The 16,512-nt window shown below is 35.6% G+C and overlaps 1 protein-coding gene across 1 annotated transcript in view; it reads left to right on the top strand.

Annotated features, from left to right (window-relative positions):
• The window catches only part of Cont (Contactin), a 458,021-nt gene that overhangs the window by 151,224 nt on the left and 290,285 nt on the right, over positions 1-16,512 (top strand). Inside the window, exon 7 of the mRNA XM_090391248.1 lies at positions 55-244. Within this exon, the coding sequence (XP_090247374.1) occupies positions 55-244 (190 nt within the window). The remainder of the gene's footprint in view (positions 1-54; positions 245-16,512) is intronic.

Here is a 16,512-nt window from a genome sequence, read left to right as displayed (position 1 = left end):
CATATGTATGCATTCTCATTTTTTTAAAGAGATCTTTCATTTTTTTCTTTTCAGGAAGAGTATAAAAATGATGCTTTAGTTAGCTATCCCATCAATCCTCTGGATGATGTACGTTATACTCAGACTGATGGTACTTTAATAATTCATGATCCACGGCAGTCAGTTGATAGGGGGAAATATCACTGCACTGCATCTAATAAATTTGGAACTATTGTTAGCCAGACGGTTCAGATGGGATTTGGATGTGAGTACAGCCTTTATTTTATAAAACCTTATAACATTTATGATTACACTCTTGGAATTTTCAATTTCATATTTAAGAAAAAAATTATTTAGTTTTGAAAAAAACATGACAATGCATGTTTCTGAAAATGAAGCATATTTGTTCCTCAAATAAAATATTATATGTTGGTATACATGTGTTCAAGTGAATGCTGAAATGAAACAGGTTTCTGATTGTTTTGTGTTAATGTTATTCTTCAGGGTTCTTACTACATGGGACACTCATTTATAGTGGAGGATCCTCATTAATAGCACTTGCCCTTTTCATTCTTTTTTTTCTGTACTTTTCAGATATTCTTTGCTCTGCTTCTCCATGTATTTTTTTATTATCCCATCTTCTGGACCACTATCATTTGGAACCAATGCCCAGCCACCATGTTTAACATACAGTGCAACGTATTGAACATCCAGGAAGTGGGGGGGGGGGGGGAATCATAGTAGGCTTGCATTACTTTTGCTTCCTGTTTCAGCAAGATGACAATCTTAGATGCTCAGTCAGGATTATTCCACTGGTGGACTTGTCAGCAAGGTTAACAGTATTGAAGTAAATCTACTAACGTGTGGTCGAGGGACTTGGCTCAAACCTTGCTGCAATGCTGATATAGCATCCAGGATAACCCTAGCAGTCAATTTCAGAGTTGATGCAGTGGGGATTGCTGGTATCAAACCAATTCCATTTAAGTATGAATCCTTCATCCTCAAATTTTTCAGGGACCCTCACAAGGTCCCCAACTTAGTACAGATACCATATACATCATTTGATAATGGCGGTGCTTAAGAGTCAAAGCTGTATAACTAAGAGAAGACCTCCACATAGCCTTTAAAGGAATGCAGAGAACCGACCCGGGCTTCTGACCTAATATCCAATCCACACCTTCTCGTGGTGCACCCTGTTGGGTATCTACCTGGATACTGAACAAATGAGGGTGGGCTGGCAATTTGGGATTTAGCCAACCAAATTGTATTCTTATTGGCTTAAACCAATATAGAAAATGATGGCACAACATGACAAAATTTCATACCGGCTGGGGTGTCACCTGGTTAAACAAGGCCCCCGTTGTTTTCGCCAGGGAACCAGGACGAACAGCAAAAAGTCAGCTAATGGAACAAATCTGAAAGCACACCCTAACTTAACATCACCAGAGTTAAAGATCGGTACTATCAACGTAAGAAGCCTGAATGGCAAAGAAATGGAGCTAGCTGAGGAATTAGATAAGTTCCAGATCGACATAATAGGGGTGACTGAAACAAAAAAGACAAAAACTGGTGAGATCTTTCTGAGCAATAAATACAAGATGTTATATTCAGGCAATGACAATCAAAGAAAAGAAGGAGTAGCCATAGTATTCAACACAAAATACGAGGCTAATCTTCTTGAATGGCAGGCAGTCTCAAGTAGAGTGATGTGGGCAAATATTATCAGAATGGGGACCTGGACAATGAGACTTATTTGTACCTATGGTCCCACAGAAGATCTACTAAGGTAGAAGTGGAGGAATTTTTTGATGCTTTAGAAAAAGCAACTGACACAATGAAAAAGGAAAAGTTGGTCCTTGTTGGGGATCTGAATAGCAGAGTAGGAAATGATTGTCAGACATACAAAAATATTTTGGGAAAATTTGGAGAAAAGAGCAAAGCTAATAATAATGACAAATACCTGTTGGATTTCTGCTCAGGACATGGACTGGTTATTACTAACACCATGTTCCAACATAAAAATGTGCACAAATTCACATGGAGAGAAGAGGCAAGGAATAAGAAAAGTCTCATTAACTATGTTATTGTTGATAGTGATGTTTTCTCCCTGGTGCAGGACACCAGAGTGTAGATGGGATTTGAAATTGGAAGTGATCACTATTTAATCTTGAGCAGGATAAAATTGAATTTCATTTTGAAAAGAAGAACTTGTAAGAAAGTTTTAGAGTGAGTAAAAGTCGAACAGCTCTCAGATGTGAACTGTAGACTAAAATACACAAAGATTATTGAAGAAAAAATGAAAGAGTTTGAGAACAGGAGCCAAACCTTGATGATTCAGTGGCAAGCCTTGAAGAAAACCCTAATTGATTCAGCCAGAGAGGCATGTGGTGAGCTAGTCTGCAAGGATAGAAAAATCAGAAATCCATGGTGGACAGAGGAAGAGGAAGTTAAAGACGTAGTGAAGGAAATGAAGAAAGCATATCAAAAGTTCCTGGCAAATAAGTCAGCTTTTGCTCTTAGAGAATGCAGAGACAAATGTAAAAAAGCGAAACACTGTGTAAAACTAGCTAAACAAAAGTCATGGGAGGACTTTGGCAAGAACAGAGAAAATAAATATCAAGAAGGTGGAAAGATATTCTGGAGGTTGTTGAAGAAGCTTAGAAATGGAGGAAAGAGTGCTGTAAAAGGAGTTAGAGATGATAAAGGTGACATGAAATGGGAGAAAAAGATATCCTTGAAGTATGGAGTAATTACTTCGAAAAATTGCCAAATGAAACAAGCAGTGATAGCACAGTGGTAAAAAAACACTCAACGGGCATACCATCAGGAATTCATATCCATACTTGAAGTAGAAAAAGCCATCAAAGGCTTGAAATGTGGAAAGGCAGCAGGAGTAGATGATATTCGACCAGAAATGCTGAAGTATGGTGGTATAAAAGTCTTACAGTGGCTGCACTGTATTGTTCAGAAAGCTTGGACAGAGGGAACGAATTCCCCATGATTGGAGTAGAGCTCTAATAGTACCCATATATAAAAAGGGAAATAAAACTGAAATTGAGAATTATGGAGGGATTTCCCTCCTGAGTGTTCCTGGCAAGATCTATGCAAGTATACTTGAAAAATGGTTGAGTAGAATTGTGTAAGAAAAGCTTGGTGAAGAACAAGCTGGATTCAGGCCAAATAGAGGCTGTCATGATCAGATCTTTACTTTAGAACAAATAGTCGAGAAAGCATGGGAATATAACAAAGATCTGTATTTAAGTTTTGTTGATTTTGAAAAGACATATGACAAGGTGCCAAGAGAGAAGCTATTCAATACGCTGCAGTTATATGGTGTCAGTGGGGCATTATATCAAGCAATACTTAGTCTTTATTTGAGTTGTAAGTCAGCAGTTAGAATTGAAGGAAGTACAGGAAGATGGTTTAATGTTAAATCTGGTGCGAGACAAGGATGTATATTATCCCCTCTGTTATTCATTATCTATATGGATCACATTATGAAGGAAAGTGGTATTAAACATGATATGAGAATTGGAGATGTTAATGTCAGCTCTTTGCTTTATACATATGATGTTATAGTTCTAAATAAAACCTCTACAAGTTTGCAAGATTCCCTGACTAAATTGAATAACTGTTGTAATAGATATGGTATGAAGGTCAGCATTAAAAAGACAAAGACAATGGAAATAGGTAGAATTGTTGAAAATGTCCACTGTGTTGTGAACGGGGAACCTGTGGAACAAGTAAAACATTTCAGCTACTTAGGCACGATTTTTAGTGAATATAGTAAATTAAATATGGAAATAGACAAAGAATCAACAAAGCTGGTATGGTAGGAAGTTAATTGAATAAATTCATATGGAACAAGGGAGAAATTAGTCGGAACACTAAATTAGCTGTATATACAAGACAGTGTTGAAACCAGTTTTAACTTATGGATCTGAGCAAGTAAAACACTTGACCATAGTCTAGAGACTGCAGATATGAGAGTCCTGAGAAAGATTAGAGGCATGAACAGATGGCATCAATGGCAATATCATATTAAAAATGAGGATATTAGGAAAGAACTTGACATTGTCAGCATCTAGGAATGCATTAGCATAGCTAATCTCAGGTGGTATGGTCACTTAAACAGAATGGGTGAGGAAAGATTAGCAAATGAAGTGTTCTCTGTCAGTTGGCAGGAAAACGACACAGAGGGAGACCAAGATATAGGCGGATTGATACGGTACAATGTGCTTTAGATGATAGAAATATAAGATCTGATAATGATAATATTGAAGTCTTGACAAGTAATAGACTGATTTGGAGGAAAATTGTAGATAGGAAGTTAGTAATAATGTAAATTTTTCATGTGTTACTATCATATCCTGTACACCCTTGAGGGTACATGTCAGGAATGTGATGATGATGATGATTATCATTTTATAACAGGAATAAACAAATGACTTCTGATATGCATTTAAATATACCAATGTTTTTTATCACTCATGTAACAGATGAAAAAAGGTAATAACAGAATATGTCACTCTTCTTTATTCAAAAGGGTTAAGAAAGACTGTCATGATCTCCCAAAAAAATTAAAAAATCTATGTTCCAATAGCCAGTAATATTCTTGTTGAAACATCATGCTGGCAACACTTGAAAAAAAACTATTGTGAGCAATCAGTTATGATAATACGTGAAACACAACTATTCTAAAGGTGTAATGTGATATCAGGATGAGATTCTTTTGATGTTTGAGATGAAAAGATATGTTCAGAGCTTAAAGATCAAAGAGTGACACATTCTCCTAACAGGAGAGTTGAGATAACCTTTCATCAATGTTAGAGGTTTGGGTATACCAAATATAACAATGATATTCCTTGTTAGAACCAAGTGACCATTCCTATGAAGGAATATCATTGTTATATTTTGTATACCCAAACCTCTAACATTGATGAAAGGTTATCTCAACTCTCCTGTTAGGAGAATTGAGATAACTAATGCACTAATGCTTTAAATAATAGAAATATGGGCATTCCCAAACTACCTATCATGTCTCTACCATCTGTGCCTGATATGGTAGTAAAGAACATGATAATAAATCTTGCTCTACAAAGAAACATATGTGTCAACTCTGAGGGAGTCTATACAGTCTACTTCCATGCATGACAAAGATGGAAGGATGAAAAGCAAAAATAAGATAAAAACCGATCAAAATAAAATCTCATATCAGGTTGCCAAGAAAAAGTTAGTCACCTCAGCACCCTTCCTGAAATCCTATTATGCTGAGAAGGTGCAGTTAAAAATATCAAAAGTGAGACAAACCTGTATGACTTGTCCAATAATTTCAGCATACCGAATTCTGTGATCATGAGTACTTCTATATGGAGCATGCTAATCACCTGACCATAATAGGTTGTGGGGAGATTAATGCACTCTGAAACAACTAAAATGATCCCACTGAGAACCCACTCGTCAAAAAGTTATGGCAAGGGCACCAAAGAATGAAAAAACACCAGCCACTGACATAGAAAAAAATGGATACTTCTGTATCCACTGAATGTAAGTTAAATACAGGAATCGACCCATACATGTCAGATGTATTAAATATTTTTCTAGAGGAAAAGGTGGACACTGACTATTCATACTTCCCCAAATAAAATGACAAATACAAGCTAGACCAAGCTAAGACCTCAGCCTCTTGGAAATTGGCATAGTCTATGATACCAAAAGAATAGGAAAATTCTTAGAGTGGAGCTGTCTTGGTTTTTCGAATATATTGATGATATTAACAGACCAACAACCTTGATATCATCAATGTGTTTGAAAAATCCAAGACAGCTCCACTCTAAGAATGTTGTAAAAACATAAACCAGTCTGTTTCTGTCTGTAAATGATGTACATATTTAAAATAGACCCACCTTAAAACATTTCACTATTATTCATAAGGATAGAATTGCAGATGGACATGCTCATGAAGAAGTTGCTGTCTTTGTAAGTAACCATACTCCTTTTCAGTGCATCCACTCTAACACTGCTCTTGATGTGGTAGCCATCTATTTCTCACTCTGATTGCTTATTACAATATGTTTCATTTTATCAACAGTTCTGAGATAACCATTGTATTTGCTTGGACATGTATATATTTCCTTATTTACATTGATGCAAAGTGTCCATCATAGTCAATATAACCTTTTGGTTATATTGATATGGATTTCATATCAATATTTTTGATTATTTTTGCCTATATTTGCATATATTTTTGATTTATTTGATCCATGTGCATGGTTGGTTAAAACTCCGACTTGATAATGTTCTATTGCAACTGACTCACTCCATACTTCTTACAATGACTTTAATGGATACAGTATTCCACGAGGTAGTGGCAACACAAATGGGCAAGGCCTGGTTTTTGAGCATATACTTGATAGTAATGACATGGCTGTATATTTGTAATCTGCAAATAGATCTTATGATCTGTTCCCTTGTATTCTTTCACTGTTCATAGATCTACATCCTGTCACCAATATATGTTCTGCTATATATGTGCAGGAGAACATGGAAAGCTGCAAAATACTATCCTTTTCTGATCATAATAACACTGATATCATCACAGCAAAGGCAGCTGGCACAACCATAGTGTCAAAAGTTTATTTTCACTTGGTTAGAGTATAATAAATTTAGTTTAATCCTTTATCCAAGTGTGAGCAAACAAAGTTTGCGCCTGAAAGTATCTTCAGGACTGGGTTAAGGTGGTACACACCAGGGCAACTCGTTGCAAAGGTGGAGCAAGCTACCAACAATCCTATCCTAGTATCTCCTATAATGCAAAACACATCTCCTTGCGGATATGTCTGGTAGTGGCCCTTCCCTTAATGCATGGGTAGTGGCCCTTCCCTTAATGCATGGGTAGTGGCCCTTCCCTTAATGCATAACAATAGACATATCCGCAAGGAGATGTGTTTTGCATTATAGGAGATACTAGGATAGGATTGTTGGTAGCTTGCTCCACCTTTGCAACGAGTTGCCCTGGTGTGTACCACCTTAACCCAGTCCTGAAGATACTTTCAGGCGCAAACTTTGTTTGCTCACACTTGGATAAAGGATTAAACTAAATTTATTAAACCATAGTGTCAGTTTACAAACCACAAAAACAAACTTGATCTATCCCAGCTCTTCCTGCTCACCATCATCCAGCAGTCTACATAGGAGATTTTAACAGTCAACATTACTCATGGGGCTATTGCAAAAATTATATCAACAGTATCAGACTGATGGAATGGTGAAAGCCTTGGGCTATCACTGGTTTTTGATGCAAAAGACTCTGGAACTTTTAAATCATTTAGATGAAAGAGAGACTCAATCCCTGACCTCTGCTTTGTCATTTGTAATGCTGAGGATAATCCTTTACCCACTGATAGGAAAGTACTTGAAAACTTTTCAGGATCTCAACATAGACCTGCTATGGAACACAAATCCCGATTATACAATCTGTGGAAAGACCAAGATGTAATTTTTGTAAAGCTAACTAGCAACAGTAGTCTAAATAAATTGAATCTGTTGGATCCAAGCTGAAGTTGAAAATTACAAATATTTTTAGGAGTACTTATAGGTGCTGCAAAACAATGTATATAAGAGGTTTTCGGAAACAGTACATCCCATGCTGGACTCCTGAAACTAAGGAACTATTCCAAAAATCCAAAAAAGATCCAGATCCTGAAACTGGAACAAGAATTTTAGAAATGCTTAATGAACAACGATGCCAACGTTGGAAAACCACAACCGAAACTTTAGACTTCACCCACTCCAGCCGCAAAGGCTTGGGCCTCAATGGCATAGGTAGGGGGATTGGAAGGGGGGGGGGACAGTCCACCCTGGGCAGCACTTTTTTTGGGAGTTTTCGCATGAGACACAATTTTATTTTTTGACGATTTTTTTTATTTATGTTAACTTAGTAATTTTTATTACGTAATTAATAATTAGTTTTAACAACTATACTTACAACTAAAATAAATAAAATATAAATATAACAAAACGGTTACATTTCCTATTATGCTATAATTCAAATTCTTAAAAATAAAACAATAAAACACATGGCACGGCGATTGCTTTATTTGTATATTGCTTATAACGCGGCAGCTGTGTCTCAGCAGCAGCACCACAGTCAGCACATTTGTGAAAACGCTTTTTTTTTTTCATCAGTGTGACATAAAACTCGAGGCTTTAAAGGTATTTTTAACTGAAAATAGGAATGCATTAATTAACAATTCAGTGGCTTTTGCCAAAGAAATTTGCGATGATCTGGGGATAGTCATGGATCATCGCTGTAGAAAGAAGAAACTGATGGCAGGTGAAGAATCACGAGATACTGAATTATCATACGAAACTGAGTTGAGGAGAGAAATGTTCCCCCCCCCCACTGGACAGAGTGATCCAAGAAATTACCGCATCATTTCGACAGCTTCATCTTCTTGCTGAAAATTATTCCTTCCTTACCAGGGCCGGCTCTACTAACGGTGCAACACATGCATTTGCATGGGGTGTCGAGTTTTTTGGGATGTCAAAATTGCATTTACTCTGCATTTGACGAGTATACTCTTCTTCGCTTGATTTTAATTACCCATGTCAATGCACATTTTCAGAACAAAATTCCACCTTTGAAGGGTTAATTGTGTCTCTCTTTCTGTAAAAACTGTAGTTTATGATAATTTTTCATTAAAACTATGAATTTTCATTAGCTAATGCTACTATTTAGAATTTACACTCAGACATGTTGAAGACTAGCTTAACATCGTGGCTTTTAAAACGTCATTAAAAGAGTTTTTTTTAGAGGAAAGGGGAAGCAAAATATGCTGTTGCAAGGGGGCGACAAAATTTCTAGGGTCGGCCCTGTTCCTTACTCCATCGAATCTTTTGAATGATAAATACGAATGTCAACTAAATCATGATCGCGATGACATTAATAAAGAGGATTCCTCGATGAGAGACAAAGATTTCAGAGTTTTATTTCTGTTTGCTGTTATGCAAAATGAAACAGACTTGGAAGGATGGTCCCCTTTAACTTTTGCAGTTTATTCTAAAATATAGTCTCAAGAACTCAGTTCCAAATATTGTAATACTATTGCGAATTTTCCTCACAATTGTTGTAAGTGTTGCTAGTTGTGAGAGGAGTTTTTCTAAATTAAAATTGATTAAGAATTACCTAAGATCTACAATGAGTACCTTGCATTTAAGAAATCGTACCATACTCTTTATAGAACAGCAACTGAGTGATGAAATAGACTTCAACAATGTCATCGATTTTCCTAACAGAAAATCAAGTAAAATAACATTTTAGAATGTTGGAATCAAAGTTTTACTTCAAAAATCAACAGTTTTAATTTATTTCCCTATACTGTTTTATAGTTTTGGTATGTATTGAGAGGGGCGGCAAAAGCTCTAGCTATACCACTGTTGGGCCTTACTACAAAAACTCAGAACTGCATCAGTTCTAAGTTTTCATAGTCAGTAAGAAAGAAGTCGATGAGATCACTCCTAAAGACATAGCAATTAGAATCCAGCAAACATCTAACAACATAAAGATTAGTGCATCCTATCCTAAAGAAATTAGGACCAAATATATCCATGTTTATAGAAGTGAAAGTTCGCATACGCCGATGATCTGGCTTTGGCAACTCGGACTAAACAGCTGAAAGAGGCTGAGACTGTGCTCAGTTCTGACCTTGAAGTTCTGTACAACTATTACACCAAATGGCGTCTCTGCCCAAATCCCTCTAAAACTGAAGTTTGCACATTTCACTTGAACAATCATTAATCTGATAAATGGCTGAAGGTCTCATTCAAAGGAGAAACTTTGAAGTACAACCCCAACCTAAAATATCTCAGAGTCACCTTAGATTGCTCTTTAACTTTCAGAAAACACCCGGAAAATGTCTGCCAAAAGCTAAAAACTAGGAACAATATCATCAGGAAGCTTGTGTGTTTGGGCGGGGGGGGCAGGAGCCAACACTTAAAATTTGCTGCCCATGCCCTAGTGTACTCTTGTGCAGAATACTGTGCTCCAGTATGGTATTCGAGTCACCATGTCAGCAAGGTCAATGTGCAACTTAACGACCACGAGAATTATCATGGGTTGCATAAAGTCTACACCTGTTGAATGGCTACCAACACTCTCTAACATCATAATACCAGACATGAGGAGAAAACCTGCCGCTAACAGAGAGTGGATAAAATGTATGGGGAATAGCATCTTACCATGAGGACCTCCAAAATCTACCACCTATTCGCTTAGCCCCACAACCCGATCTGGAAAACTCAGCAACCAGATACATATTCTCCTGAAACTGAATGCAAGAATCGCTGGCTTACTTCAACAATAAAAAAATGGACACCTCATTACAGTGTTGTGGGATCCCCTGGCTTTGACCTGCCTAGACAACAGTGGAGCACACTCAACCGTCTGAGGACAGACCATGCCAGATGTGCTACCATGATGTGCAAGTGGGGCTTGTGTCAATCACCAACATGTGACTGTGGTGCTGATCAACAGACCATCAATCATATTATCAAGGACTGCCCACTGCAGAGTTTTAAGGGCACATTGACAGGCCTTTTTCAGGCTACCCTGGACACAGTCCAATAGATTAGAGACAATCTGAACTTAAATTTGTGATTTTTAGTATCTAGTTTTAGTATATATATTCATTTTTTCTGTTTGTATCTTTCTATTTGCACAAATCCAACCCATATGAAATATATATATATGTACTGTTCATAGGATGTTGAAGAGAACATATATGGTAGCTATCATTTTCCTGTGATTTACGCTGTATCCTCAGAGGAACCATGCTCTTCTACATAGATACCCAGCAAAGCGGACTGCTGACTGGAATATTTTTTTACTATCTTGCAAACTTTAATGCTGATGCAATCAGTCCAACACATACTGATGAAGCAGTGATATACGAAATTGTTTAGGCAACAACAATTGCAATCCTAAACACTTCCTCTTGATTTCCACTCTATCCAATGCCATGGTGGAACTCTGAGTGGTAAGCAGCAAAACGAAAAAAAAAAAAGCCTCAGGTATGTTTCGAAGATATCCTACCACATCAAATCTCATTGCTCTTAAATATGTGGTCAGGCCAAAGCATGTTATGCTAGATGTCATAGTTTAAAAACATTCATGGATCAAGTTTATATCCACTATCATGTGCAAGCATTTGAAAAGTTTTTTTATGGGATACAAACTGGAAAATAAATGATAGATGTAAAGCACACCATTTGTCTACCCTTGTCTAGAATGGATGTGTAGTTACTGACTTCAAAGCAATTACAGATACTTGAGGGAGGGGATTGGGAAAAGCTTTGCTAGAATCTCAGCAATAGTTTTATATCCTCCTGAATTATTGATATTAAAAGAACAGCAAGTGAAGTGATGGCTTAACTTTTCTACAAATGGGCTACAGCGATACAGTTATCCATTTGTACATTTTCTCTTACTATATGAAACAGAATACTTCCATATGGAGTAGTTTCTAGATTCATGGCATGTCAATTGTCATTGCCATCCCACAATCAGTGAAAGATCCATGAAAGCTATTAATTACCAACCTGTTGCTTTATTCACTTTTCTTAAGATATTGGAGAAAATGGTAAATGCCAGATTATTCTAGTATTTAGAAAACAATGATCTTATCTCCAATATGCAATGTGGCCTTCATAGATACTATTCCATATTGGACCATTTAGCAATTTTGGTCTGGTTAGAATTGTGTATAAGAAACATGCTCCTGAAATGAGAAAATCTGGTCTCAGTTTTCTTTGACATGGATAAAGATTATGACACAGCCTGGAGAAGCTTGATGATATGGTATATAAGAACTCTGTGATTTCCGTCTCATGGTAACATCTTTCTGTTTTTATTAAAAATGTTTTCTCTGGCCAAGTCTGAGTGAGAAGCACGTTATATCAGCCATATCACCAAGAAGAGAGTGTTCCCCAAATCTCTGTTAAGATGTCACAATTTACATGAATGAGAGTCATTCAATGACATTATCAACAAGCAGTTGATTGTATATGTTCATGAACTCTTAGTAAAGGGTTCAAGTTTTTAGCAAAAAATACTGTATACACTTTTGTCAAAAACACATTCGTCATCCAGACCCATAGTTAAAGTGCAAAAGAGCATTGAATATCCTTCACACACTGTACAGAATTGGAGGAGAGGGGGGGTACAGATTGACTTTGCTTGCTCTACTTCATCATGCACTTCTTTTTTATCAAAGCTTGATTATGGGTCCCAAGTCTAGGGTGAGCACCCTGCAATGGTTGGATCCTATCTATCATCAGGGTATACAGATTATTATTGGTGCATTTTGCACAATCACTATTCAAAGTCCTTATGCTGAAGTGAAGGAACTTGCTGTGTTGCTTCAAAGGAAAGTTGTCTCTTATCTGTGTCATTTACTTAAACATATTTTTTCCCTACATTGGAAACTTCCATATTACATCAGACTGCCATTCATCCATTTGGCATGCATGTGAAAGAGAGTATGCAAGTTTTGGCATGAATGTTAACAACATTACCTGAACATATTAGTATTCTTGAAATTAAGGGAAATGAGACTGCAAATGTAGTTGCTAGGTCAGCTCATACTTTTCAACTTACTACCTGTAATTAATTTCTCTATACAGACTACAGACAGTTAATAATAGCAAAGTTAATTAATCAGTGGCAGTCATCATGGCAGGAAGCTAAGAGAAGAGAGAATGTTGTTCTTGCTAGGCTCTGCATGGCTTGCAGTCATCATGCACATTCTTATCTTTTGAGGACTGATGACACACCTATGTGTGAATAATGCAACATTCATTACCATTTGTCATTTTCTGGCAGAGCACCAGCACTTCACTCTAGAAAGAAATATGGTTTTTACTAATCTCTTTGATTAGTAAAATAGGCACATCTTGTCAAACTCAGAAAAATTGCATAGTTTTGAATGAGTACTGATCTTGAATGGTATAACATCAGCCATGCAGATGATGTTATAGTTCTAAATAAATCTGCTACAAGTCTGTGAGATTCCCTGACTAAATTGAATAACTGTTGTAATAGATATGGTATGAAAGTCAGTAATAACAAGACAAAGGCAGTGAAAATAAGCAGAAACATTGAAAATATCAACTGCATTGTGAATGGAAACCTATAGAACAAGTAAAACACTTAGGCAATTTTTAGTGAAGATGGTAAATTAAATATGGAAATAGACAACAGAATCAACAAAGCTGGTATGGTAGGAAGTCAACTGAATAAATTTATATGGAATAATGAGAAATCACTCAAAACACTAAATTAGCTGTATATAAGACAGTGTTCAAACCAATTTTAACTTATAGATCTGAGAGCTGGATCAGAAGTAAAACACTTGATCAAAGGCTAGAGACTGCAAATATAAGAGTCCTGAAAAAGATTAGGGGCATGAACAGATGGCATCAATGGCAATATCATATTAAAAACAAGGATATTTGGAAAGAACTTGACACTGTCAGCATCCAGGAATGCATTAGCAGAGCTAATCTCAGGTGGTATGGGCACTTGAACAGAATGGGAGAGGAAAGATTAGCAAAATAAGTGTTCTCTACCAGGTAGGCAGGAAAAAGACCCAGAAGAAGACCAAGATATAGATGCATTGATATGGTAAAAAGTGCTTGAGAAGATAGAAATATAAGATCTGAGAAGAGTCTTGACAGCTGACAGACTGATTTGGAGGAATATTTTAGATAGGTAGTTAGTAATGATGTAAATTTTTCATGTAGTACTATCATATCCTCTGAGGGTACATGTCAGGAATTTGTTGATGATAAACATATATATCTCTTAAAGAAAATAGTGTGTCACTAATAAAGCAGAAATTAGAAAAGGTCCAAATACATCGCCGCATATTTATTAGTTCAAGTTTATTCGCTGTCACTTTTTGACAATAGCCGCATTCTTTCGTGTGAAACTGGAATTAAATCACTTCCATCACTTGAAACACTTTGGCTGTCCTGTTAATACTGCAATGGCAAAATATTTTCTTCAGTAAAAGGAACTGAATTAGCACTAATTTCCAGTAATTCTGAAGGTTGATTTTTTTTTTTTTTTTTTTACCACAACTTCTGTAATTAATCATTGAAATTTTGTTTTTACTAGATTTTTGTATAATTCTTCATATCACACCAGATATTCAGCTCGTTCAGTATTTGGATTATGTGCAAGAAAATGAATTTGCAATTTTACTAGCCATTTGAAGCCCTTTAATTAATCCTGCAGTGAGTAGAATCTCTTCATCATCATCACTTTTTTCTTTTTCATAGAGATTCTCAAGGACAGCTTCTATTATTTTGTCATCACTAACAGCCTTGTCAACCATCAATTCTTCAATATCTGCAGATGAAAAATCATCAAATCCTTCTCAGCCAACTGCATGTGCTAATCTGATGATATTAGGATATTCAGTTGTATCCAAAGGTACAAGGTTTTTCTTTTTCACAGATTCTGGCCAAGTAGCTTTCAATTCTGATAATACCAACGTAGTAAGTTTGATGCAATCCAAAATAGAAAATATTTTTGTCAATGACCGTCAGTAAATTATTCTTATCTAGTTTATCCCTGATATTTAAAACATTGAGGGGGGGGGGGGGGTTCCCCAAAATTCAAGTTTAAATACATATGTACCATACTAGGAAATGATAATTATAATGGAAATAATCTTTTTTAATAGAACTGAATTCAAACAGAAATTTTTTAAATAATCGCCATTTGAACCATGTTAATTCAAAATATACAGTGTAAAAATATAATTGCTTTTGTTTTCTAAACCGTGTTATCTAAAAATTGTGAAGAAAAAGCCTTGTAAAAAGAGAATTAGCTGTATTTGCATTTTATTAGTGCTTAGATTTTTTCGCTGACTTGACAAGCATTTTGAACTGTTTAGAAAGTTAAATTCATAAGTGAGCTCTCATTTAAATTATTTTTCAAAAGTAAAATTATTTAAACTTAAATTATTTAAAAAAATTAAATTGAAGCCTTTAGACTAGAGTAAAAATAGTATGGAATTGAAAGGCTTCACTTTGACCTATTAAAATAGAGGATATTATGGATTCATCCATATTTTGAAGCCAAATAAAAAAAGAAATATATATATGATTCCCACTCATGAAAGATTGTGTATCATAGTATCATACATTAGTATCATAAGTGGGCCAAGGATTTTTTCTATTTTTATTAATTTTATAATTTTTTTATATTTTTATTTATTTTTTGTATATTCTGAAAATCCTGCTTTAGAGACCAAATATGGAAAATTTTCAAGCCACTTTATAAAACATGGAAAGAAACTTAAAAGTTTTGAAATTTACTAGAGAGCTTATGAGACTTTAAAAAAATTTATGCATAAGAGAATAACTTAAGTTTCTTTCTATATTTAGCTATAATATATGGATGGATCCATATATTATAGCTAAATAGATCAAGAAAGAGATGGCATGAGACCGGAACAGGCCACATGGCCTATATTCCATGTTAGGAAGAAGAAGAAGATATGGATGGATCCATAATATTCTAAATTTCAATATCTTGCTATGCCATAAAGGCTTTTGGCTCTTGACTTATTAGTAGCTATTTGTTTTTTATTACCCTGCATATAGTTGTAACCATTATAATGATGCAATATGATCTTTGCTCTCCTTGCAACAATAAATCAGCCAGCCAAACAGTCTTACTACATCATTCACATGTTCCGGTTAGCTTTCTGTAGTTGTGTACTTGGAAAAGTAATTATTCCTAAGAATTCATCATCATCATTCTAAGGGACAGTCCCTATCACTGTGGAGAGTTCTCTCTTCTAGGTTATTCTGTTTCTAGTGTTCCTCTTTAGTAATTTATAATCTTTTCGTATTAATCTAAACACCTTCTCTAAGAATGCATATTTTGGCTACACTCTTTTTCTTTACCCTGGTATCTTCCCTTGTAATCCATAATCCATTTGTCGTCTCCAAATGTGTCCCAGGAGTTTTATCTTTCTTTTTATGATTATGTTCTTCAATACTTGGCTCTTTTATTTGGAGACTTCTTCATTTTATTCAAGACTTCTTCATTAGCTTTTATTTCTCTCCAATTTATTCCTAGCAGTACTCTCCTATACATTACATCTCAAAGGCTTTAGTTCTTTCCCAGTCTTTTGCTGGTATAGTCCAAGTGTCACAATCATATAAGAATATGCTTCAAACAAATGTTGTTATAAATCTTTTCCATATGTTTTTACTTGTATCTGTGTGTTGAGGCTTTAGTGCTGTGAGAAAAACATGTTGCAGGCTTAATGGATTGTATATAACCACGGTGGCCAAACTGCGGCTCACGAGCCGCATGTGGCTCTTGTTAAGTTTTATTGCGACTCAACTAACAAATAGAAAATATTTATAATTTTTCTTAATTTTCTATTGTTTTTAATTTAATTTTAATTAACAACATTGCTGTTCGGCAATGTAGTTACATTTATATTACCTTAT

This window comes from Typopeltis vanoorti, chromosome 1 (genome assembly GCF_054136105.1).
Source record: "Typopeltis vanoorti isolate ZY-2024b chromosome 1, IOZ_Tvanoo_1.0, whole genome shotgun sequence".
Taxonomy (NCBI): domain Eukaryota; kingdom Metazoa; phylum Arthropoda; class Arachnida; order Uropygi; family Thelyphonidae; genus Typopeltis; species Typopeltis vanoorti.
The sequence above is the reverse complement of the archived record's forward strand: the minus strand, read 5'-3'. Positions and strand labels throughout refer to the sequence as shown.